Source organism: Eleutherodactylus coqui, chromosome 3 (assembly GCF_035609145.1).
Source record: "Eleutherodactylus coqui strain aEleCoq1 chromosome 3, aEleCoq1.hap1, whole genome shotgun sequence".
NCBI classification, from domain to species: domain Eukaryota; kingdom Metazoa; phylum Chordata; class Amphibia; order Anura; family Eleutherodactylidae; genus Eleutherodactylus; species Eleutherodactylus coqui.
This window is the reverse complement of record NC_089839.1, coordinates 28,006,385-28,033,249: the sequence shown is the minus strand read 5'-3', so window position 1 is coordinate 28,033,249 and position 26,865 is coordinate 28,006,385. Positions and strand designations below refer to the sequence as shown.

At 43.9% G+C, this 26,865-nt stretch overlaps 1 protein-coding gene and 1 pseudogene across 1 annotated transcript; both read left to right on the top strand.

Annotated features, from left to right (window-relative positions):
• Positions 1-26,865, top strand: part of LOC136620109 (oocyte zinc finger protein XlCOF7.1-like) — a 99,518-nt pseudogene that overhangs the window by 51,014 nt on the left and 21,639 nt on the right.
• On the top strand, positions 9,096-25,893 carry LOC136620549 (uncharacterized). The gene is made up of 10 exons (XM_066595397.1): positions 9,096-9,143; positions 17,238-17,308; positions 23,274-23,361; positions 23,923-24,065; positions 24,177-24,344; positions 24,428-24,551; positions 24,656-24,811; positions 24,923-25,032; positions 25,595-25,634; positions 25,767-25,893. The coding sequence occupies exons 4-10, from the start codon at positions 23,958-23,960 to the stop codon at positions 25,778-25,780; spliced, it is 720 nt and encodes a 239-aa protein (XP_066451494.1). The 5' UTR covers positions 9,096-9,143; positions 17,238-17,308; positions 23,274-23,361; positions 23,923-23,957; the 3' UTR covers positions 25,781-25,893.

The window sequence follows — 26,865 nt, the reverse complement described above, 5'->3', positions numbered from 1 at the left end:
CACATTGCAGGGTTCATAAACTTCTACTTGTTTGGAAATTCAATGTGGATAAATCACTTACATTACACTTTTTAAATCTTCTATTTATATATTTATTTATTGCCATTGATCCAGTTTGAGGGTTATATAAATTATATATGTTATATCTGGATTGGCCGTAGTTTGAACTGTTCTTTCATGTACTTTTTGTCTGTGTTTTTTAGGTGGTTTTAGCTGTGTTTTGTTTCTTTATGTTTGTGAATAAATGTATATATTGTATCTTGTCACCACCGGGTGGGAGAGGAGATAATAAGTAGCCCTGTGGCCAAAGCAGATCTGCTTCTCTTTAATATGTTCTCTGTTTGTTTTTTGTTAATTATATTTCTATTCTCATTTTCTTTTTTTCCTTTCTTGTTTCTTCTTTTACTGTTTGTTTAAAAGATAAGCAAATTGGTTATGGGGACTGTATCTACATATATAGCGCTGCAGAATAAGTTGGCGCTATACAAATAAAGATTATTATATATTATATATATGTTTTGCGAAACAGTCAGAGACTGCTCTGTGACATCTTAACAATTGTTGCAATTCATTATAAATATATGTCTTGATTGATTAATAAAAACTTTTAAAAAAAAAATGTATATATTAAATAGGCATACAAGCATTTTGTGTTGCTTTTTCTTGTGTTACAGCTTTATGCAGTTCAGGCTGGCGAGTTTTGCTAGTGCTAGTTATTGATAGACATAAGATTAGAGATGAGCAAGCATAGTCGCTAAGGACAATTACTCGAGCAAGCATTGTTTTTAGTGAGTACCTGCCCGCTCGGAAGAAAAGATTCGGGTGCCGGCGCGGGTGAGCGGTGAGTTGCGGGAGTGAGCAGGGTGAGCGGGGGGGGGGGGGGGGGGGGAGAGAGAGATCTCCCCTTCGTTCTCTCCTGCTCTCCCCCGCCGCTCCCCGCCGCCACCGGAATCTTTTCTTCCGAGCGGGCAGGTACTCGCTAAGGACAATGCTCGCTCGAGTAACTGTCCTTAGCGAGTATGCTCGCTCATCTCTACATAAGATACGTCAGGATTTCTTTTTATTATGTCCTGTTGTGGGATTCTTGCAGGAAAGTTCTGGTGGAACGACAAGTGGACTCAACAAACCCATAGCAGTGTCAGTGAACGGTAAGAGCCTTCCATAAAAATGGTTTGACTGTAAATTCTTCAATGGGATATTTAATAGGAAGGTCAGAAAATCAACTTCACCTGATCATTATTATTACTTTGTATCATTTAGTGCCATAATATTCCTTTATGCTCCTTGGCACCAGAACAATGTGATACAATATGGACAGATACTAATACAGAGAAAAGAGTGGAGCACAAAGTAAATGTCATGTGATAGACCTAGGTCTTCAACACTTAATAAATAACGTGTTTAAAACTTTAAAAAAAATAAAGAAAAAAAAAAACGAAAAAAACCCACATAATAGATTCTGCAACATTTGCAATGACCTGAACTATACAACTATCATTTGATTCATCCTGCGTCTTCAATGAGAATGAGGCCTATTTGTAGGCAGGTGGAATGGTGACTTTATATGTCGTTATGGAAAAGTGTAGTGCAGCGAGGAATAGGATCCAGAAGTAGTGATAGGTGCAGGTCTCTGAGGTGGGACCTGCATCTATCAGACTTTCATGGCATATCCTGTGGATATGGCATTAAAGTTTCAGATGGGAATACCCCTTTAAATCTCATTTATCCTGGGGGAATCTTAAGGCCCATTTAGACTGGACGAATGTCGGGCAAACGATGCCCGACACTCGTCTCCGCACATACTCGCTCCCGTACTGCTGCACAGGAGCTAGTTTCAATGGCTCACAGCGGAGAGGCTAGAGGAGAGTTCTCTCCTTGCTCTCCCCTGCCCCTCTCCATTGACTTAACAAAGCAGACGTTCAGTACCGAACGGCTGCTATTTACACTGAGCGATCAGCTCATCATCCATTATTTATGCAGCATAAACGATGGACGATGAGCTGAACACTGATCGTTCAATGTAAATAGCAGCCGTTCAGTAATGAACAGCCGCTATGTTAATTCAATGGAGAGGGGCGGGGGAGCGCGAGGAGAGAAATCTCCTGCAGCTGCCTCACCCCTCTGCTGGCCGCTCTGTAAGCAAGCCAGTGCTTCTAGCTCCTGTGCAATAACATGGGAGCGAGGACACACAGGGACGAGTGTCGGGCATTGTTTACCTGACATTCGTCTCATCTAAATGGACCTTTAAAGAAGTGAAGGATCGTATATCATTATATAATTTGTGAGATGTAAACAAAGATTAGGATAAAACTATCCACATCTGATGATATTTTAGATACAGTGAATATATACCCTGCTTTACATTCTGCTTATGGTTGGTATTGATTGACATAATATCATTTGCAATGTGGATATAATGGATGATGTTTTAGGTGAAATGAGTAAGACTTTAATTCGAGATATCTCTACTAGGGGTTCTATTCTGGGAAGTTTGCAGACAAAGTGCTTACAAACACTATGATGTTTTATATGGTTTGTTATACATGTACAAGTAATTTCTTGTTGTTAGCCATTTAGTCGTTCTCGACCCTAGAGGCTCCCTCCCTCCATGTTTTTCAGTTTTGTACTGCTTCTTTCAGTTTTGTGTGATATCCATGCCAATATCTGCTCTGACAGTATCAGCCATTGTGTCCTTTGGCAGCCAGGTCTTCTTTTGCCACTGAACTGTCCAAGCATTATAGATTTTTCTAGCAACTCTGCTCACATTACATGGCCAAAATATGTGAGTCTGAGTCCAGTCATCTTGCTCTCTAGTGATATATTGGGTCTTATACGATTTTGCAGCTGTCATAATTTAAAGGGGTTGTCCTGCGATAGCAAGTGGGGTTATACACTTCTGTATGGCCATATTAATGCACTTTGTAATATACATCGTGCATTAAATATGAGCCATACAGAAGTTATTCACTTACCCACTCCGTTGATGGCGTCCCCGTCTCCATGGTGCCGTCTAATTTCAGCGTCTAATCGCCCGATTAGACGCACTTGCGCAGAAGGGTCTTCTCCCTTCTGGTCGGTCCGGGCACGAGCGGCGTTCTGGCTCCTCCCCCTTCTACGCATCATCACATAGCTCCGCCCCATCACGTGTGCCGATTCCAGCCAATCAGGAGGCTGGAATCGGCAATGGAGAGCACAGAGCCCACGGTGCATCGTGGGTGAAGATCCCGGCGGCCATCTTGGTGGCCATCTGAGGAAAAGGAGGAAGAAGTTGCAGAGAGGGGATTCGGGTAAGTAAAAATTTTTTTTTTTAATTTCACCACATCCCTTGGGTTTGTCCTGCGCTGAACGGGGGGCCTATGCAAAAAAAAAAACAAAACCTTTCGGCGCGGGACAACCCCTTTAAGTCTTCTTTAAATTCAGATAGAGTTCTATTTTTTCACTTTCAGTTTTAACGGAGATTGTTGATGTTTCCTCCACCTATTTTCACACCGATTGCTTTTATACATCTATAATTATTCTACTTATTGAAATTATATGTTATCTTGTTTTTTTTGAATGCCCATTTTACTATGTTAACTTGCTATTATCTCAATAAAGCTTGATTGGTTAATTGAAGAATAATAAATTGAGGGAGGATAACTTTTTCTTTTTTTCCCAGGTGAAGAGTGGAGTAGAAGCGCCCATAGACACCTCATATCGCCATATGAAGTAGAGGATTATACCACAGAGCCTAATTCAATAACCTCTAATGTACCCATAGTTCTTCACAGCAAAGATCTATCCACTAATGGCGCTAGTGACAGTAAACCTTCATCTAATCAGTCACTGATTGGCAAACAAAGAACTGGTTGTGGACAGGAGATAATATTTCAATGTAGGACAGATGGGAGAACTGACAGAGATGAGAGGACATTCTCATGTTCCGAGTGTGGTAAATGTTTTAATAAGAAAGCGAATTTTGTGAAACATCTAAGAATTCACACAGGAGAGAAGCCATTTTCATGTCCTCAATGTGGGAAGCATTTTAGTGAGAAATCAAAGGTTATGGAACATCAGAGAGCTCACACAGGAGAGAAGCCATTTTTATGTTCTGAATGTGGGAAATGTTTTAGTTATAAATCAGATCTTGTTAGTCATCTGAGAATCCACACAGGGGAGAAGCCATTTTCATGCTCAGAATGTGGGAATTGTTTTTGCCGTAAATCGGATCTTGTCAAACATCTAAGAACTCACACAGGGGAAAAGCCGTATTCCTGTTCAGAATGTGGAAAATGTTTTAGCCAGAAATTGGGTCTTGTTAGACATCTAAGAATTCACACAGGAGAGAAGCCATTTTCATGTCCTGAATGTGGGAAGTATTTTACACAGAAACCAAAGGTTATAGAACATTTGAGAACTCACACAGGAGAGAAGCCTTTTATGTGTTCTAAATGTGGGAAATGTTTTAGTCGTAAATCAAATCTTGTTAGTCATTTGAGAACTCACACAAGGGAGAAACCATTTTAATGTTCAGAATGTGGGAAATGTTTTGGCTAGAAATTGAGTCTTGTTAAACATCTGAGAACTCACACGGGGAGAAGCCATTTTTATGTCTTGAATGTGGGAAATGTTTTAGTTAGAAATTATATTTTTAAACATGAAAGAAACTATTTTAAAAGGGGGTTGTACCAAATTTCAAGTAATGCTCTATCCGCGGTGGAAAATTCTGAAGCAAAATCCACAGCACTTCTGATTCAAAATTTCAACGGTTGGTGCAGATGAGCAGCTGGTTTTGGCCTGCCACTCTTTTCACCTTGTGATGAGCATCTCTTCACTACAGAACATAAAGCAACCCTCACCTGGCAACTGCTGTGGCTGCCAATCAGGTGATGCAGAAGTGGGCAAGATGAGAGTGGCAGGAAAGAATCAGCTGTGGATGCACAACTGACTTCGAGTCACAATCAGCACCAATGGTGTGGAGTTTGACGTGGTTTTTAGATGCGGAAATACTGCAGATTTTGACACAGAAAATCAGCAGTGTTTCTGCTATGTGGGAGTGTACTCTAAGGGACTTTCACTCGGGACAGAATTGTCCGCAGGTCACAGCGCAGATACGGATTTTGTTGCATTTTGTTGCATGAAGTAAAGATGTGTAGGTCTTAAAGGGTGCGGAATTCAAGCCCCATAGGGAGAACATATTAACACAGAAATGGTCCCATCTGAGAAGTCCCCAGGGGTGTTATTACACACTGCATAACGCAGGAGGCGCTACACTTATTACAGCCAACACCTGGAAGTCTCAGTTTAGTGACTATGAGATGTTCAGCTCCTGGCTGTAATCAATGTAACTCTTCCTACATTTTGCAGAGCGGCCTAAGGCTACCTGCTCAAGGGCGAGCTTTCAAAAACGTCTGCCATCACTTTCGTGAAATTACGATCCTCAAGTGTTTTCATTGTTAAACCTCACGTCGCACTCGCATGCACAACGTACACCATACAATGTGTTTTACAGTCCCATGGAAAACAACGGGTGCTGCGTTCCAAAGAACGCGAAAAGATAGGACTAGGAGGCCATTACATAGAACAGTCGCTCACCCCTAGTCGTGGTACGAGGGACAATGACAGCTCAGCCATATGTTCAGGACATCCTGCAGCCACATGTGTTCCTCTCATGGCAGCTTCCATCAGGATAATGTTCGGCCGCACACACAAGGGGGTCACAGGAGCCCCCACAATATTGTCACTTTTCTTTTCACTACTTTTTGATACTATTAACGTGTTTAATAATGTGCTGTAGATTTCTAATTGCATTTAAACTATATATATATATTTTTAGATTTATTTTTCTATTTTCTTATCCACTTTTCTCATTCTGAATTTTATTTCTTGCACTTACTACTTAGTTTGTATGTGTTAACCAGCCGTATGTTATTTATTAAAAGAGTTTATACTTCACTATCTCCAATATCCACGTTATTTAGAGTGTTGCGCCTCTTCACCCGTCCTTTTAGCCTTCCCTCCCTATTCTTTTCAATGGCCTTTTGTGGTGAGTAATGTAAGGGCAGGTCATGGATCTAGAGCAGTGGTGGTGAACCTTTTAGAGACCAAGTATTCAAACTGCAACCCAAAACCCACTTATTTGCAGAAAAGTGCCAACACGTGAGGGGCGGGGCTTATCACGACGTATGATTTTTACCTCCGTCATTATGAAAAAGACAGGGCCGCGTCAAAATAGACAAGGAGGATCGCCCTGTGTTTTTTTTCCTAGCTGGAGCACTGGAGTACCACTGGTGCAGATTTTGACTGGAAATCAGTTGCATACCCAGAGCTGATTTCATACAATGCAACGCTCCTCACTTCCTCCAAAGGCTTCCTGGTGTCAGCACTCCACGGCTTCCGGTTCCCAGTAGCCCTTTAGTGGCCTCACCGGACCAGCGGTGCTGTACCTGACCAGGATGCTGAAAACCGGAAGCCAGGGGAGCTGACAGTGGGAAGCCTACAATGAAGGTAGGCGAGCACCGCATTGAATGAAATCAGCTCTGGATATGCAGTTGATTTCTAGTCCAAACCAATGGTGCGGTTTTTGACTGTTTTTTTGCCATGGAAATTTCTGCTGTGGACATTCCGCTGCCGTTTTGCCACGTGTAAACATACTCCACATCAGCTTAAGATATGCATGTGCAGAGTGGCCCCAGTAGTAATAGTGACTCCCACAGTGGCCCCAGTAGTAATAGTGACTCCCACAGTGGCCCCAGTAGTAATATTGACTCCCACAGTGGCCTCAGTAGTAATATTGACTCCCACAGTGGCCTCAGTAGTAATAGTGACTCCCACAGTGGCCCCAATAGTAATAGTGGCCTTAGTAATAGTGACCCCCACAGTGACCTCAGTAGTAATATTGAACCCATAGTAGCCCCAGTAGTAATATTTACCCTACAGTAGCCTCAGTAGTAATATTAACCTCCTCGGTAGTAATATTCATCACAAAGTAGCCCCAGTAGTAATATTAAGCCCACAGTAGCCCCAGTAATATTAACTGCGCAGTAGCTGCAGTAATAATATTTACTCCACAGTAGCGTCAGTAGTACTATTAACCCAGTCAGTAGCCCCATGAGTAATACACTTACCTCCTCATTTGAGTCAGTACCGCTGCTCCTCCTCTTCATGGCGCTGCTGCAGGTGTACATACTGTTTGAAGTGTGTGTGCCTGGAACGCTTCCTCCCTTCTCCTCTCCTGCGGAACTTAGGAGGAGAAATCAGGGGAGGAGGATCCCGGGTGTACACACTGACATCAGAGTGTGCACGTATGATCAGCGCTGCTATCAGCACTGCTGCATGATAACCGGCTAGGGAACTGCGGTACTCTAGCCGGTAATTACTATGATGGTGAGCAGCCATCGGCACTCATATCGGGAAGCACGAGTGCCATAGGTTCGTCCCCACGGATCTAGTGCTTTCCTGATTACATGTGCAGGTTAAGGGCCCTTTTACATGGAATAACACCGTGCAACACAATTTTTGGAACAGATAAGCGGCTTATAGTAACTTTAGTGTGGTGAATTCAAATATGATACCAGTTTTTTTCTGCCACATAAGGTATTCCAATTTTGGGGAACAATGTAATCCAATTACCGTTGTATTGTATTTTTTGGAAATATGCTTTTACAGGTCATTGGTTAGACTAAATAAAAGAATCAAAATCATAAACCAAAAATACATATTTGGTATTGCTGCGTCCGTAAAAGTCTGATCTATCAAAGTAACGCATCATTTACCCCAAACGGTGAGCGTAGTCTGGAAAAAAAATTAAGAATGCCAGAAATGCGGGGTTTTTTTGTCATTCTGTCTCCAAGAAAAAAATGCAATAAAAAGTGATCAAAAAGTGGCATAATTCGAAAATAGTACTAAACACAAACTACAGGACGTCCCGCAAGAAAGGAGCCCTTGCACAACTAAGTGAACGCAAAAATAAAAAAGTTATTGCGCGCAGAAGATGGCGGCAGAAATAATTTAAAATAAATTAAATGTCTTTGAAAAAAAAAAGTAGTAAAGCAAAAAAAAAAACTACAAAATTTTGGTATCGTAGTAATCGTACCGACCCATAGAATAAAGTTATCATGTCGCTTTTGTTGCAGTTTGTGGGCCGTAGAAACAAGACGCACCGAAAGATGGCGGAAGTTTCATATTTTTTTTTCCATTTTACTCCACTTAGAACTTTTTAAAAGTTTTTCAGTACATTATATGGTACATTAAATAGTATCAATGAAAAATACAACTCGTCCCGCAAAAAACAACAAGCCCTCGTACAGCGACGCCGATGGAGAAATAATGGAGTTACGATTTTTTTTAATGAAAAAAATGCTTGGTCATTAAAGGGTTAAATGACTTGACCACGAGGCGTGCCGCTATTATTCAAAGGGTTAAACGACTTGACCACGAGGCGTGCCGCTATTATTCAGTTTTACCAGTGGAATCAGCAGGTTTTAATTTTACAGAAATGTATCAATTTCCCTTACGATTTTTTTTTCCCTTTTTTTCTTGCACAGTGCTATGGTTAAAAAAAAAAAAAAAAGCCTGCGGCCGCTCACATCTGCGCTGCGGCTTGCGTTTTCCTGCTTTGTTATAGAAGCGGCAAGATGTGCTTCACCAGCCTGCGGCCATCTACTCTACCGCTGGTAGAAGGTAATGAGGAGACTAAAGGCCCATTTACATGCAACGATTATCGCTCAAAATTATGTGTAAAAGCGCGCACTTTTCATTAGTCATTCGTACATCGTTGTTTTTTAGTCCACTTAAAATCCATCGTTCGGCAGATCGCTTTTCGTTTGGTTCAAATGAAGGTCGTTCAGTCGTTTTAACAAGATTTTACCTTCACTGATGCACGCAACTTTCAAACAAACTATCGTTCAAACTTACCTGTCTAGTGACTGCAGGACCTGTGGTGATGTCATGGTCATGTGATCTGCACTTAGAGACGTGGCATCTCCACATCTCTATCATGTGACCAGTGAGAGCTGAAAGGTCCTTTAGCTACTAACATTACACCATCCATCCCATGTATATAACTGGTCACATGACTGTGACATCACCAAAGGTCCTGTAGCCACTAAGATTTAGCCCATCATCGCCGAAGATCCGGAAGTTATTAGTCTGCTCCGCTGCAGGTCAGTGCTGGTCGGGGTGCCTGTGACTTGTAGTCCGCCCATCTTGTTTCTGTATTTACCAACAGGCGTTTTTTCTGTCAGTGTAATTCAGTGAGTTTTAGGCTCTCGGTTTATTCCAGTCGCAGAGATGTAACTGCATGCCGAGTTTACAGCCGAACAACTGCTTGATTTGTTTGTTTTTTTACAAAGAGCGTATATATATATAAAATTTTGCTATTTAACGCTTTCCAATCCACTGACCTCTGAAGACATTCTGATTGAAGGCTGTAAAGCTCCAATGTCGGAAGACATTCGGCAGGGTATTCTTACTGTATATTACTGGCCGCTCTGTTGTCGGGGGCCTCTCCAGCATGTCCCATACCGCAGTACTGGCTCTATCCAGCAGATGGCGCCATTGTATGATGGCAGGAAGAGAAAGCTCCCTAGGAAACCCTGAATCCAAAATTGGATTGTAAAGGGTTAATGAAGTAATCTAATAGAGGCAAAACAATTGGGTGACTCTCAGTAAACCAGATGAGGTGACATGTCTGTCCAGCCCTTTCTCAGACACGCCTGCACTATGCCAGTCACTGCACTGGCTGCCCATCCACTACAGAACTCAATTCCAACTCATGATTCTCAACCACAAGGCACCCCATTGTGCCGCCCCACCGTACATCACTTCCCTCCTGTCCGTACCTCACCCAGCCCGCTCACTCCGATTGGCTAACACACTCTGACTAAACACTCCTCTAATATGAACCTCACATGCTCGCCTCCAGAGCAGCACCGATCCTCTGCAATGCTCTACCCCAAAACATTTGGGCAATCCCCGATGAGCGGAACTTCAGACGCGCCTTAAAGACGCACCTCTTCATAGAAGCATACCAAACCTCCTGATCTAGTCCCCCACCCCGACAATTTACCCCCTGCATCTCCCTATGGCTTCCTACTTCTGTTTATCATGTACCCTTCCTGCCCTGCACCCTGTTTGTGTCCCGAAAAAACTGTATATCACATGTTATCGTCGCGTTGCTGTGTTCCCCCTTGCTCCACCTCCTGCCCCTGTACCTTCTGTATCACCCCTGCAACACGCCAGAGGGATGACCCCGGACACTTGACTAACGCGAAGAGTTGAAAGGGTTAAGTGTTGGCTTGTCACAGTGGCACTTACCAGGCTCTGGTCCCAGAGGCATGACACATAGCTAAGGCCAGAGCAGGATCGAAGGCCAGCTTTGATACCCCTAGGATAGGGATGCCAATAAACAGATTGATGGGGTAGTAGTAGTATATCACTCGTGATGCCAGCGTTCCCACACACACCGCTATGCTACGCGGTGAAAAAAATAACAGAGACTTGTGTATAGTACCTTGGGTCCCCGGGAATGGTTAGGACCCAGTATAACTTGACATAAAAGCAATAACTTTGACAAACAAGTATTCAAGGCACGGCAGGTACAATTCACTTTAAGGGGGTTGTCCCGCGCCGAAACGGGTTTTTTTTTTTCTTCAAACCCCCCCCCCCCCCCCCCCCCCTCGTTCGGCGCGAGACAACCCCTAAGCAGGGGTTAAAAAAGAACACCGGAGAGTGCTTACCTGAATCCCCGCGCTCCGGTGACTTCTTACTTACCTGCTGAAGATGGCCGCCGGGATCTTCACCCTCGGTGGACCGCAGGGCTTCTGTGCGGTCCATTGCCGATTCCAGCCTCCTGATTGGCTGGAATCGGTACGTGACGGGGCGGAGCTACACGGAGCCCCATTGAGGAAAGAAGAAGACCCGGACTGCGCAAGCCGGCTAATTTGGCCATTAGACGGCGAAAATTAGTCGGCTCCATGGAAACGAGGACGCCAGCAACGGAACAGGTAAGTAAATAACTTCTGTATGGCTCATAATTAATGCACGATGTACATTACAAAGTGCATTAATATGGCCATACAGAAGTGCTGAACCCCACTTGCTGCCGCGGGACAACCCCTTTAAGTGCAAGCAGACTAGAGGTCAGAAAGGATACACAGAATGAAACTGGCCCTACAGTCCACGATATCTGTACAGTACTGCTCCTGGACTCGGAGCACTCCAGAGGAGGAAGGGGGTAGGGGTTCCTCCACAGACTTTCCAGCAAACAATTATTTAAAGTAAAAGACTTAACATTAACATCGCACATGGCAGGTGCATGTGTGTGTCTCAGTGGTGTACCTCTGTGCAGTGATCCTGACTCTGGATGGCCGCACAGGAAAAGCCGCTCCTCTTCTTCCATCTTCACCTACATGGAAGCTGAAGGTGCTTCCATGTGGCTTTGTGTTAGGTCAGGAACTACCACTGAAGAGAAGATGGAACTTTCCCGCTCTCAAACACTCCTATATATACTTTCACTCATACCCCATGACATGACAAACTGATACATGTACATGCAGGCAATGATTTTATTAATGTTAACCCCTCAAGCGCCGCAGCTGTGCAACACACACACTGGATATGACAGGACAAGCTTTGCATAGTGCATATACATAAGACAAACATGTATGACATAGAGGAGACCAGAATGGTGTTCTGGGCCACTACACCCCAACCCACTTTGTTTCCAAATAATTGAATACAACATGTAACTTTCGTAAGTTCTGTAATTTCCGTATTGTTTGTGTTCCCGACGTGCCTCAAAAGCGCTGCAGAATAAGTTGGTGCTATACAAATAAAGATTATTTTTATAATATAGCAGTCCAGCCAGCAGGGGGCAGCACCAGCCATAGACGGTGCGGCTCTTCTTGCTCACACAGTGGAGGGTCCAGAGGTGAGTTCTGCTCTCGGACTCCTGGAAGAATCACCATTCTGCTGAATTAAATTTCCATCACACAGCGCTAAACCAGCTGCAGCCCCTTCATTTTCAGGATCAAGGGTCCCGATGGTCAGACCCCCACCTACCACACAGGGATGACGTATCCTAGTGATGGCCCATTACTCTGTGCGATGGGATTAACCCTGTGAAGGTGCTGAGATCAGTTTGTCAATGATTGATGTTTGCACAATAGCCTGTACGGAATTGCGCACACAGCATCCATGCATGTGAGAGTACAGACCTGCCGCTATATTGTCCTCGGCCCACCTGCCTGCCCACCAATGTACAGTATTATTGTCTAAAAGGCACTTTGTTCTTTAAATCAGTAATTTACAATTCAATGCCTTCAATAAAGTATAAGTTGGATTTCATATACATTCCTATATCGAGCGTATTGATAACACGATATAAGGGCTCTTTCACACGAGAGTATATTGGCTGCGTTTTCATGGCCGGCCGATATACTCTACCCATCTGATGCATTGGTTTCCAATGCATCAGTTTAGATGGGCGTATTCCTGATGCATAAAAACGGCCGGCCGGCAAAGATAGTGCATACAGTGCGCATTCCGTCCGGCCAGAAAAGACTATTCTGGAACTATCTTTGGTTGGAATATGGCGGCCACTGCCATAGACTCCTATGGGAGCCTATTACAGCTGCCGGAGAAGGGAGGTGGGAGGGAGTTTAGCAGCATGACTGCTAAACTCCCCCCCCCTTCTCTCCCCCTCTATGCCCCTTGCCGGCTGTCTGCAATGGGAGGGGGTGAAAGCTAGTGTGTTAAAGTCCCACCCACTACCCTTTGTTGGCAGCTCCCATAGGCTGGAGCAGAGAGGGGAAGGGGCTAGCTCTGCTGAGCTCCTGCTCCCTCCCCCTCTTGTTGTAAGCCGGCAAGGGACGGAGAGGTGGCGAGAAGGAGGTGGGAGTTAAGCTAAACTTCCACCCCCAGCCAATGATATCACAGAGCTGCAACATTCATGAGCCGCAGACTTGGCTGTCTGAGCGCGCATGAAAATAGGAGTTGCAGACGTGAATTGGTCATGGCTGTCCCTCATTTATGTGTATTCGGCCGTGTTGTGGCAGTGGCATGGCTGGTCGAAAATCGTCATACCCGTGTGAATGAAGCCTAACATATTAGAACATGTGACAGTAGGTGTTAGTTACTTCACAGGTGTCTGCAGTTCAAGGTTAGGGTTCATTTTTAGGGAGCGGTGATGTGCTCTGATAGTCCTCGTCAAGACTCAAGACATTGACAAGAATGGTTGCCAATGTGACCCAAAATTTTCAAGATGGCAACAAGATTTTTCAGTCTTGTCACCATTTGCAACCGGTCTTGTCACCATGACACGCAGCGGGGCCATAATACATGAAGATAGGGATATCCACTAGATGGAAAGACACACACGCACGCACGCACACACTGCGCCCACGGGACTTCTGCTACCATATTCCTGTTAGTGCCAGCATGTAATGGGATCCGTGCCGATCTCTCCTGTGTGTAATCAGAAGTAATTGCTTGCGGAGGGAAGTGAAGTGAGCAGCTTGGTACCTGTCATTGCTTTCACTGTGGATGGGTGAATGGTGGGGAACGGGCGCCTGAGTGTGATTAGATTGTGGGGGAGCGGTAAGCTCTGGATGCAATTATTCTAGAACACAAGAAGCAGTATTATAGTCTAACTAGCAGTTTTATCTAATATTAACTGGAAGAAGCTGAAAAGGAGGAATCAGAAGGATGCGAGAGAGGCCGGGCACTACACAGAGTAGGTCATAGTCACAACATAAATGTCAAATAGTCAATCATATACTGTAGACTGTACCGTTCAATAGTCATACTCTGTTCAGTCTATCATATTTAAATAACCACAATATAATCACAAATCATAGAATACAATTAAAACAACTAGAATTTGATAAACCACATGGCCTTCACAAAACGCATAATATGATATGGCAAACAATATAATATCGTTCACAATATACTGGAGCCATTATTCTTTAAGTCACGTCACTGCAGAGAACCTAAGCCTGGACTGTATAGCGGGCTTCGTATAGCACATGTGGGGTATCCCATTTGCAGGCCAGCTTGGACCTTTATTTCCATGCACTTATGCAATAAAAAGTTGCACCAAAACAAAAGTAGTTATGAGTTGAGGGGTCGTGGTTTGGATGGCAGTGCAGAAGGACGCACGAGGCTGCAGCTACATAACAAAAGTGAGAATAAGGGGTATTTCCCCCATAAGTGGTACCCGTAAAACCCTGCAAAATTACACCAGTGAGCCTGCTGGTATCAGCGCTGAGGGGTTAATCCACTTTCTTTGGCTTCAGGGATGTCTGAAAAAACGCGGCCTACTTGTAGGCCACCGAGGAGTACATGACTACACCGGCGAGGAGTACAGATAGCCGGCAGCAGATGTCACTGGAGGCACCTGGAGCTCAGTGGGAGAAAGCAGAGGGGTTCTCTGGTCTCCCATCGCAGCATTAAGAGCAACAGAGCCTACCCGTGGCTAGAGTCTTCTTCCCCAACCCCCCTGCTGAATGCCAGTCTTTGCTGAGGGACCTCTGCTCTCAAAGACAGGATATTGATACATACTCACCGATCCTCAGTGACGAGACATCTATGTGGTGTGTGGAGCACCAGTGAGTGCAGTGAGCAGGGACGCCGGGACAATGGGCGCTGTGGCATCAGTGCAAAGCTTTAATCACTGGTAATATTTTAAGACCTCTGATCCAATCTAGTGGCTGGTGTTACGGGCACAGAATGTGGAGCCACAGGACCAACCAACCTGTTAGGCTTTGGGCTAGTCTCAGTATGGTTGGCAGCTGACCCCTCTGATGTCAGAAGCACTGGAACAAGGCACTACGAAACAGAACAACATATGGGCAAATGTTGCCCTTTGGTAAACAGGAAGATGGGAGAAACCCTAGTTTGGCTAGCGTCCTTACAAGGACAACCCCACGGTCTTCATCTCTGGGCTAGCTATCCCTGACAGGACACAGGAGCGAAGTACTGGGCACAAGACGCACCAATAACAGGACAGGGCTGTACAAACCACGGAATCGGGAGTGGTACTAAGACCGGATCTGGCAGTAGACAGACGTACACAAAGACACGAACAAAGACAGGACAACTGACAAACAAAGTACAGGATGGCAATGCTGGGTGACTGGAGTAGGCTCACACCAAGCTAAGATACAAAATCAGGAAGCAGAAAACAAGAATACAAGACAAAGAGCAGAGTGAGAAGACCGGAGTAGGAAGGCTATGCAGGATGACAGAGCCAAACACACAAATGGGATAATGTGCAAAGACAGGGAGGCAACCAGTAAACAGAATGCAGATGCTGGCACAGGAAGAACAGTAACAGGTGACCTAGGAAAGCTGGGTGTCAGAACCTAAACACACATCAACCCTCAGGCAAGGAGGAAGTGCCTCAGCCCAGCTTAAATAGGAGAGTAATGCCTATTAACCCCACAGCTGTGCTGAGAGACAAAGAACTGGTTAACTCTTTCAGTGCTGGTAGAAAACAGACATGTAGAGTTCACCACTGATCCAGTTTCTTGCACCTTTGTGGCTATGTGTGGGCAACCTAGCAGCCTGCTTAAGAACATGGAACCTCAGTAAGGTTACGTCCACGCAAAGCTTTTTGATGAGGAAATTTTTATAAAGAGACCCTCTCTTCAATAAAAAAAAATTTTCCTTCACTCTTTCAGTGTGAACTTTACGAAACATTAATTATGAGTCCATCTCAGCTTAAGCCAGGAAAACAGTCAAACAATCTGCTAAGATACAACCTGCTCTAGTCCCTCAGGATAACTCTTCATGACTCAACTCCAGTGAGCCTTAAAGGGGTTGTCCCGCGGCAGCAAGTGGGTCTATACACTTCTGTATGGCCATATTAATGCACTTTGTAATGTACATTGTGCATTAATTATGAGCCATACAGAAGTTTTAAGAAGTTTTTCACTTACCTGCTCCGTTGCTAGCGTCCTCGTTTCCATGGAGCCGACTAATTTTCGGCGTCTAATGGCCAAATTAGCCGCGCTTGCGCAGTCCGGGTCTTCTTCTTTTCTCAATGGGGCCGCTCGTGCAGGATGCCGGCTCCGTGTAGCTCCGCCCCGTCACGTGCCGATTCCAGCCAATCAGGAGGCTGGAATCGGCAATGGACCGCACAGAAGCCCTGCGGTCCACCGAGGGAGAAGATCCCGGCGGCCATCTTCAACCGGTAAGTAAGAAGTCACCGGAGCGCGGGGATTCAGGTAAGCGCTGTGCGTTTTTTTTTTTTTAAGTCCCTGCATCGGGGTTGTCTCGCGCCGAACGGGGGGGGGGGTTGAAAAAAAAAAACCCCCGTTTCGGCGCGGGGCAACCCCTTTAATCTGACAGAAGCAACAACCGCTCCCAACTCAGAATCCCTTCTTTCTCAAATACAAACTTTGCTACAGAGAGAATTGTCTAAAACCTCCACAGATATCTCTACTGAACTAACTAAAGAAATCTGGGATCTAGGTCAATGAACATTGGATTGGAAGAATGTATGGACAATGCCGCTACAGTGCTAAGAGTCCCATGACAAAGAAGTTGAGCAACCTCACAATAAAGTATAATTCCTTCATGACAAGTTGGAGGATGCGTAAAATAGGGTTCACAGAGACAATCTATGAATATGGGGTCCCCCCGAATCAATTAAAGACCTGCAACCGACCGTGATTGCACTATTTCAAAAGCTTTGTCCCAATATCCCAACCGAAAGGCTAGAACTGGATAGAGTCCATAGAGCCCTATACGCCCATAAACCTGACGGCCCCCCAAGAGACATAATACTCAAACTACATTTTCATCCAGCCGGGAATAATTGCTCCAAGCGGCCCAATTCTCTCCTAATCTAAGGTTCCAAGGTCACCCGTACTAGCTGTTTTTTGACCTGGCTCCGCCAACCCTGGCAAAGGAAAGAGCTCTTAAACCCTATCTGGGGTTTCTGCAATAAAAGAACATTCAGTACCGTTGGGGCATCCGTACACACAGTACTTTTTCCTGAAGGGGCCCGTAGCTGTTTTGAAAGCCTCCAACTACAGTAGGAGTCTCCTCAGCAACATACCCCTATCCCATAATTGACCTCCAGTCCTGCAGCTTTATCCGCCGGCGATAAAAGCCCTTAATTTTTAGGTACTGTTCCTATAACATGGCTTGACTACCATCTTAAGATATTTTGAAAAGTTCAGATTGCACTCCAATGTTTATGTTTCCCCTTCTTTTTTTTCCATTCTCTCCTCTCTTTCTTTCTTCAGGGATTTTGCATTCTTTGGGATCCTCCCAAGGGTAACCAAGCTACAGGACTCCTTGATCGTTTGACATTGATGTAAGTTTTATATTTACTGTTTCATAATAGATGTAAATTTTGTTGGGTAACTTATGGTATTCAGCCGTAGTACTGTCCCTGTTATCTTCCATCTATTATCCAACTTTAAAATAAAAAAAAATTTCTCCTCCTTTTCTCTCTTCGCTTTCACATTCTCCTTGTGTCTATCCTCTTTCTCTAATCAAAATTTTGCAAAGTGATCCTCACTGGCGTTGTTGTGGTTCATTGTCCAATACATTTATGGCTGTTATTACAACCAGAACAGATCCAGCCACCAATTTCTTTCTCATTTAATTGTTTTGATGGTTAAAACTGTTTATTGGCCATGTCTTTCCGATCCCCTCCTTCCCCACCTTTTCTTTCTCTGCCCTCCCCTCTTGTGGGATTTCGGTCCTATGGTGTTTACACTGCGTAATAACTCAGAATCCCTTTTTTCTCAAATACAAACTTTGCTACGTAGAGAATCGTTCAAAACCTGCATAGATATCAGTACTAAACTTACTAAAGAAATCTGGGATCTAGGTCAGGGGTCCCCAACTCCAGTCCTCAGGGATCACCAATAGGTCATGTTTCATGTCTTATCATGGCTATGAAAATAATATCCTATGATGTGCAGGTCTAACTCTCCCCAGAAATGCCTAAAAGCCTTCCATTACTACAAAAGCGTTCACACTGATATCATTTGTTTACAGGAGACCCATTTTTATAATAACTTCTCCCCACGTTATCTCTTTCCTCACTAACCTTCCTTCTTTTCAGCCACTACCTGACAAAACCAAAGGTGTTTCTATTTGTTTTGGTAGATCAGTTCCCTTCATCCATCTAACTACAATAGCAGACCCTGAAGGCTGATATTTGATGCTTATTGGCTCCATCCAAGACATCCCAGTGACAATAGTGTCATACTACACTCCAGATTCTAAACAAACGTAGTTCTTATCAAAACTGATTGAACTTGTTAAGACCAATAAAGTTGGAACAGTTATCATATGTGGTGACTCCAATTGCATCCTCAACCTGAGCCTGAACAGGAATGCCATTTCTCTTCCAACCCCATTCCCCTTACCTCAACATTCTATATCTCATACTTCTAAAACTCTCCTCCGCCACCACTTGGTTGATGCCTGGCGTGGAAAAAAAATGACTACTAAGGATTTCACGTATTACTCGGCTCCTCACTTCTTATATTTGAGAATTGATCATATCTTAGTACCCAGCCCTTTTTTACCAAGGATAATGAACTCCTCTCGGTCCCCTGGTCAGACCATAGCCCAATATCAATCACGTGTAGCATCTTAATGACCAAACCTACCAATACCACATGGTCCTTTAATGACACACTCCTGACAATCCCAGAGGTTTTATCTATAATGACAACACAACTAGATAAATATTTCACAATGAATATTCCTTCCGTTTTCTCCCTTATTTCACTATGGGAAGCGCATAAAGCAATGCTCCAAGGCTACTTCATCCAACTAGCAGCACGACGTAAACTAAAATACACCTCACTACTGTTGGAGTTAGAACAAAAGGTCTTACGGCTAGAGACAGAGGCCAAGAATAGCACTCTCTTGGGCCAAGACCAGATTAGACCTGTGCTTTACAGAAATTATTGAACGTAACATTCGATGGTCTCGTCAACGTTACTACATATTGAATATGAAGCCATCCCCACCTCTGGCCCGTAGACTCAGAACAGACATCCTGAAAGCCCCTTCTATAGACTTCATACCAGAAATGACACAATCACTACAAACCTGCTCACAATAGTCTCAGAATTCCGATGCTTTCTAGTCAAATTGTACTCTCAATCTCCCCTCCTGAACAATTATCTTCATATTTTAAAGATATTACGCTTCCTTCGGTTACTAAAACATTTTTAGAAATCCTAGCATCACAAATCCCTTCAGATGAGGTAGCAGATACTATTAAAACACTCAAGGTTAGTAAACTCCCAGGCCCTGACAGCTTTTCAGCCTTATATTATAAAAGTTTTCCGCGATTTCAAGTGTCACTTCTTACTTTAACGCTATGCCAGAGGGACACCAAGAAGGACAATCTTCCATCTTAGCAGCTATCTCAATGATTTCTAAACCAGAAAAAGGCCCATTAGATAAACAAAGTTATCGCCTCATTTTCCTTATCAATGTGGGTTTAAAGCTTCTCACGGAGCTCTTAGCCTCATGTGTAAATAATAACCGTTATTCGTATATGCGCCAACTTATTCCGCAGCACTTGTCTGCCCTGCAGCTAATTATTAATAGAGACCAGGTTGGGTTTGTTCTGGGTCAAGCCTCAGATAATATTTACAGAATTACTCATCTTACACATATCTGTCAGCCCCAGGTCATTTTTTTTTTTATATAATTCTTTATTTATGGGTTTTTTTCCATATAAAACTGCAATTCAACATTTACAGGAGTAAAAAAAAACCAAAATATATGTGTACATATTTCTTTAACATACCAAGGTATCAGAAACAACATGAGACAAGATCGGTCCTGACAATATATACCTTAACCGAAAGAAGAAGAAAAAATGTTCCTTCCCCCCCCCCCCAACATGAATAACCTAGTAAACAGGAAGCTAATGCCCCAGGTTATTGAAAACCAACATATTTACCCGAAAAAGGAGCCGTCATCTAGCTCACATCAGTCAGAATAAAAAAAAAGAATGGGGGAGTAACTTGCAGCAAGGGTAAGGGGAGGGAACATAGAAGGTTTGAGGGGGAGACAAAAACACAGACTGACAAGACAAAAAAAATGGTGGTGGTGGGGGGGAAAGAACAAATACAGTCCCTATATTCCGTAAGAGAGGGCATATAAGACGCAAAAGAGAGGGAATTCAACAACCGGACGAAAACCCCTCTTGGGGAATCTGCCTAGCGTTCTGTCTGGAGAGATTCTCATATTCATCAGAGTTTTGGAACTCCACCCAATGATGCCACGTTTTGGTAAATTTTCCATGAGCGTCTTTGAGTGATGTTGTGAGCTCTTCCATCTCTTTGATATCACATATAAGATGGAACCACAATGAAATGGAGGGTGGTAGTATTTGTCTCCAAAGTTTTGGGACACATGCCCTTGCTGCATTTACTAGGTGTCTCACCACCGAGTGCCTGTAGATATACTCCAGGATGTCACTGAGGAGGAATATACCTAGGAAGAAGGAAGAATACGGGTGATTTTGGCAGAGCGAAGTCCGTGAATTTGGGGGCAAAACACCTCAGATCAGAAACCCGTCGGCATCGGGCAATCCTAGAAAATATGTAATAAAGTCCCCTGGCCTGCAGCCCCAGGCCATTACTGCCTTGTTGCTCTCTCTGGATGTATACAAGGCCTTTGACATCCTACATTGGCCATATCCGTTCTCAGTACTGTAGTACTGGAAGTTCCCTACCGAATTTCTTACATGGCTAAAAGTACTATATACATCCCCTACAAGGGCTTTGGTTTAGATACCATAACAATTCACCGAGGCATTCGGCAGGGATGCCCTTTATCCCCTCGACTCTTCATTTTTACCCTTGCAATGAAAATTTGCAGTAACCCAGATATTTAGGGAATTGAGATTGCATCGGTTCATCACAAGATCTGTATGTTTGTGGCCGATATTCTACTGATGGTATCTGCTCCTCATACAACAATCTCTAATCTACTGGCAGAACAGTCCAGGTTCGGGTCTATCGCTGGACTGATTCACTGGGTTGACCCCTAAGAATTAAAGGGGTTGTCCCGCGAAAGCAAGTGGGGTTATACACTTCTGTATGGCCATATTAATGCACTTTGTAATATACATTGTGCATTAATTATGAGCCATACAGAAGTTATTCACTTACCTGTTCCGTTGCTAGCGTCCCCGTCGCCATGGTGCCGTCTAATTTCAGCGTCTAATCGCCCGATTAGACGCGCTTGCGCAGTCCGGTCTTCTCCCTGGTGAATGGGGCTGCTCGTGCCGGAGAGCTGGTCCTCGTAGCTCCGCCCCGTCACGTGTGCCGATTCCAGCCAATCAGGAGGCTGGAATCGGCAATGGACCGCACAGAGCCCACGGTGCACCATGGGAGAAGACCCGCGGTGCATTGTGGGTGAAGATCCCGGCGGCCATCTTAGTAAGGTAAGGAAGAAGTCACCGCAGCGCGGGGATTCGGGTAAGTACTAAACGTTTTTTTTTTAACACATGCATTGGGTTTGTCTCGCGCCGAACGGGGGGGGGGGGGGCTATTGAAAAAAAAAAACAACCCGTTTCGGCGCGGGACAACCCCTTTAACTTTTATTGAGATACTATTAAAAACAAGGAGCTTCAAAGAACAAAACTAATGATAAAGTAGATAGAGAGATAGTGGGGAACCTAATTAGGGAACCGTTATCTCTTCTAAACAGACAGTGGTAATTCAGTTAGTAAATATGTAGAACTGTAAACCGCTCTTCAGTATATATAAAGTGTTAGTACTAGTAGTATGCGAATAGATAGAGGTTTGTGTTGATTGGACGCGTTTCCGTCATATAAATGACTCATCAGAAACCCTAAAACTGGAACCTACCCAACAAAGGGGTGCGAATTCCCCCTCAAAAAGGAGATCCAACCTACCATCTGGGCTGGAGGTTTTGCTTCATCCTTATTTTTTTGTTTTTGTTTCTCTTGCTAGGGGTTTTGGAGTCAGGGCTAGGCAGGCTTGTAATTGCGGTAGGAGTTCCGGCTCCCCTGCCGTCATTAACTCAGCTGCGCTGCTAGTGGCGCTGATCCCTCCACACACTGTGACGTCAGTGTGCAGCCAGGATCCTCCTCCTGCCTCCCCTGACGTCTCCTTTTAGGTTCCACGAGAGCAGAGAGGAGGAGGCATCTGCTAGCACACTGACGTCACAGTGTGCACCTGGGATCAGCGCCGAGCAGCAATGCCAAACAGAGGAGCACTGTCACTTCCACGAGGAGGAGGATTAATTACATTGATGGGCTACTGTCACTACTGGGGGCCGCTGTGGAATGTCATTATTATGCTGAGAGCCGCTGTGGGATGTCACTATTATATTCGGGGCCACTATGGGATGTCACTATTACTAGTGGGGGCCACTGTGGGATGGCACTATTACTACTAGGGGCCACTGTGGGATGGCACTATTACTACTGTGGGCCACTGTGGGATGTCACTATTACTACTGGGGGCTGCTGTTGGGGGTTACTATTATATTGGGGGCTGCTATGGGGGGGGTCACTATTATATTGGGGGCCGCTGTGGGATGTCACTATTATATTGGGGGGCAGCTGTGGGAAGTCAGTATTACCGCTGGGGCCACTGTGGGGGGGTGGGGGTGGGGATGTAACTATTACTTCTGGGGGCCGCTGTGGGATGTCACTATTCCTACTGGGGGCCGCTGTGGGATGTCACTATTATACTGGGGGCCGCTGTGGGATGTCACCATTATACTGGGGGCAGTGTGGGATGTCACTATTACCGCAGGGGGCTGCTGTGGGGAGTCATTATTACCACGCAGGCCACTGTGGGGGGGGGGGGTCACGATTACTGCTGGGGTATGTTTACATGTGGCAGAAATGGGAAGGGCTGTTTCAAAATAGACAGGGTGCAGATTTTGACTGCTTTTTGGATGCGGAAATGCTGCAGAATTTGCCATAGAAATTTCCCTGAGGACATTCTGCAGCATTTCCACATTCAAAAAGCAGTCAAAATATGTACCCTGTCTATTTTGAAGCCCCGCTGTCTTTTCTAGAACGATGGGGGTAAGAATCATACGTCGTGATAAGCCCTGCCCCCTGACGTGTTGGCACTTTGTGATAAATAAGTGGGTTTTTGGTTGCAGTTTGGGCACTTGATCTCTAAAAGGTTCGCCATCACTGATCTACACAATAACCAACTTCAATATACATAAGAATTCCTGTTAGGCTTTATTAAATAAGAGTACTGAGAACATCTCCTCAGCCTCCGAGAAACTAATCTTTTTCTTCCTAGCTACAAAACAGCAATGAACTTAACAGCAATAAGCTAAGCACAAGAATTCCTAACCTGACGGGAGTCAGGTTGCACGTTACAAAAACAGGTAAGCATATATTTGGGGGGTGCCTTGCTTCACTCATTAGGAGAGCTTTAAACTAGAACAATATGGGAAGGGAAGGGAAAGGCCAGGTAAAAATATACAGCTAATTAATACATTTGAGAACCTTGCTATTAGCAGGGCAAAGAAAGAACAAAGACATAAATTCAGAAAAAAAGTAGACTAGCAAGAGATGGTGAGGGAATCTAATGTGGACTGATGTAAGGTGGAGATAAAGTGTAGACGGTGGAAAGGGACTTCCTGCAGGGCAGATCAGTATTGGAAGCCACTGTTCCCACTAATGTCTTGTAGTATTAGGGCATTACCTTATGGTAAGGTAGGTGATATTCATGGTGTCTTGGAAGATGAGAACTGCCTGCTGTATGTGGTACCTTGCAGTGTATCCCGTATGACCTTGTACTCACTATACAACAGGATGACTGATGAATCTATCATGTTATGATCAGTAATTTGTTAAATTAGGCACCTCCATTGTACACTGTCACTATTCTTTGATAATTCAGCAGTAGTGAGACACTTCATGGAAGATGTTCTTGCCTCCCTCAGGTTCCTTAGGTACAGGACTCTTATGGATAAAGACGATGGTCCTTTCCATTAGTGACCCACCAAGGATGGAGAAGGACAGAGACCACATGGCTGCCCGGATATTAGACCTCACCATGGAGATCATCTACTGGATAACTGGGGAGGTGAGAGCTTCACATGATGTCACTCTTATCTCTAGTAATAAACAGGGGAATGACGGGAAAGGTGAAGGATTCTTAGCCTCCATGTAGTGATCAGTGTCTCACCATCCACAGGATTACACGGTAGTGAAGAAGTGGTCTGGTGAGTGTGTGACCCCCCGTGTGTCAGGAGGACGGAGCCGGACCCAGAGCCCCATCACCGAGTCTTCTCCTCATTCACTGATACATGAGCAGAAGATCCTAGAACTTACCCACAGGATCACCGAGCTGCTGACCGGAGAGGTGAGTGCTGCTGGGAATGGGGGACATTATATAATAACCCCAAGGGAGGAGTCTAGAGGATGACGGTATATTGTGTGTGTCAGGTTCCTATAAGGTGTCAGGACGTCACTGTCTATTTCTCCATGGAGGAGTGGAAGTATTTAGAAGGACACAAGGATCTGTACAAGGAGGTCATGATGGAGGATCAGCAGCCCCTCACATCACCGGGTAAGAGGAGACCTTCCTTTATTGTAGAGAACAGTTTTGACGGTCTGCTACATTTTTCATCATCTGATCATAAGATATTCAGTCTTTGTGGTTATTTCCTATAGATGGATCCAGTCAGAGAAATCCCCCAGAGAGATGTCCCAGTCCTCTATATTCCCAGGATTGTCCAAACATTAAGATTGAAAAGTGGGAATATTTAGGACACAAGGATCTGTACAAACTTCTCAAGATAGATGCTCAACAATCCCTCACATCACCGGGTAAGAGAATACCTCCTTTTATTGTAGAGGACAGTTTTGTGGGACAGCTAGTCTCGCCATCATCTGATCATCAGATATATAATGTATTCAGTCTCTGGTTATTTCCTGTAGATGGATCCAGTCAGAGAAATCCTCCAGAGAGATGTCTCAGTCCTCTATATTCCCAGGATTGTCCAGAGGAAAAGAAACATGTCCCACCGGATCATCAGGTAGATGAAACTGTGAGTTCTGCTAATTCTCTACAGGCTGATGTAATGGAGCTTTCTACTAATCTTCTCCGGCTGCAGTGTAGTATACTGTGTGCTCTATGTCATCTGGTTATTGTTGGCTGTGGTTGAAGTGGCTGCAAATGGTTTCCGGTTTCATAAAAACTTTCACCTGTTTGGAGATTCAAAATAAAAGTAAGGTTCTGTAGAGTAGATGTAAATCATATAAATATATATCTTATGCACCTTTTGAAATATTCAATTTTTATATTTATTACTATTGAGCCTGTTTGAGGGTTATTTAAGATATATATATATATATATATATGTATAGGCTGCAGTCTGAACCGTTCTTTCTCATGTGGACGTTTCATGTGGTTTGTGTCTGTGGATTTTAAGTGGTTTTAACTGAGTTTTTTTTCTTTATGTCTGTGAATACATTTATATATTAGGTGTGCATACAAGCATTTTTGCTTTGTTATAGTTTTATTCAGTTCAGGCTGGGCAAGTGTTGATGGACATAAAATAAAGTAGGGTTTGTTATTTTTCCTCATGTCCTATTGTGGAATTTTTGCAGGAAAGTGGACTCAACAAACCCGTACCAGTGTCAGTGAACGGTAAGAGCCTTCCATATATATTGTTAGACTGTAAATTCCTCTATGGGATACTTAACCCTTTAGTGACGAAGTCTGTTTGTGCCTTAGTGACCAACTCATTTTTCAGTTTTTTTTTTTATCATCACGTTCCAGGAGCCATATTTTAATTTTTCCATCGACATAGCTGTCTTAGGGCTTGTTTTTTGTGGGACAAGTTGTATTTTCCATTGGCATCATTGCTGGGTAAATATAATGTATTATATAACTTTAATTCATTATTTTTCATGGGGGTTGGGGAAAAAAAAAGAAATTCTGTAATTTGTTTTTTGGATTTCGTTTTTATGGCGTTCAGTGTGCAAAATAAATAATGTGATAACATTGTTCTCTGGGTCAGCTCAATTCCGACGACACCAAGTTTATAAAGTTTTTTCAGTGTTTTGCTACTTTTCTACACAAAAACACTTTTTTTTAACGATTTGTTTTTGTGTCGTAGCATTCCAATTGCCATAGCATTTTTATTTTTCCATCGATGGAGCTCTATAAGGGCTTGTTTTTTGCAGGATGAACTCTAGTCTGCAACTATCTTTGTTTAATTTATATTTACTTTTGGCGAAAAAAGTATTTAGTCAGATACCAATTGTACAAGTTCTCCCACTTAAAAAGATGAGAGAGGCCTGTAATTGACAACATAGGTAGACCTCAACTATGAGAGACAACATGAGAAAACACATCCAGAAAATCACATTGACTGATTTTTAACAAATTTATTTGCAAATTATGATGGTCAATAACAAAAGTTCATCTTAATACTTTGTTATATATCCTTTTTTGGCAATGACAGAGGTCAAACGTTTTCTGTAAGTTCTTACAAGGTTGGCACACACTGTGGCTGGTATGTTGGCCCATTCCTCCATGCAGATCTCCTCAAGAGCAGTGATGTTTTGGGGCTGTCGCTGGGCAACACGGATTTTCAACTCCATCCAAAGGTTTTCTATAGGGTTGTGATGTGGAGACTGGCTAGGCCACTCCAGGACCTTGAAATGCTTCTTATGAAGCCACTCCTTCGTTGCCCTGGCGGTGTGTTTGGGATCATTGTCATGCTGAAAGACCCAGCCACGTTTCATCTTCAGTGCCCTTGCTGAAGGAGGTTTGCACTCAAAATCTCATGATACATGGCCCCATTCATTCTTTCATGTATACGGATCAGTCGTCCTGGTCCCTTTGCAGAGAAACAGCCCCAAAGCATGATGTT

Bases quoted from the DNA above. Each gene is read 5' to 3' on its own strand.
- LOC136620549 (XM_066595397.1), top strand. From the start codon at position 23,958: ATGGTCCTTTCCATTAGTGACCCACCAAGGATGGAGAAGGACAGAGAC. The intron at 24,345-24,427 runs GTGAGTGCTGCT...TGTGTGTGTCAG, and splicing joins CCGAGCTGCTGACCGGAGAG to GTTCCTATAAGGTGTCAGGA. The intron at 24,812-24,922 runs GTAAGAGAATAC...TATTTCCTGTAG, and splicing joins ACAATCCCTCACATCACCGG to ATGGATCCAGTCAGAGAAAT.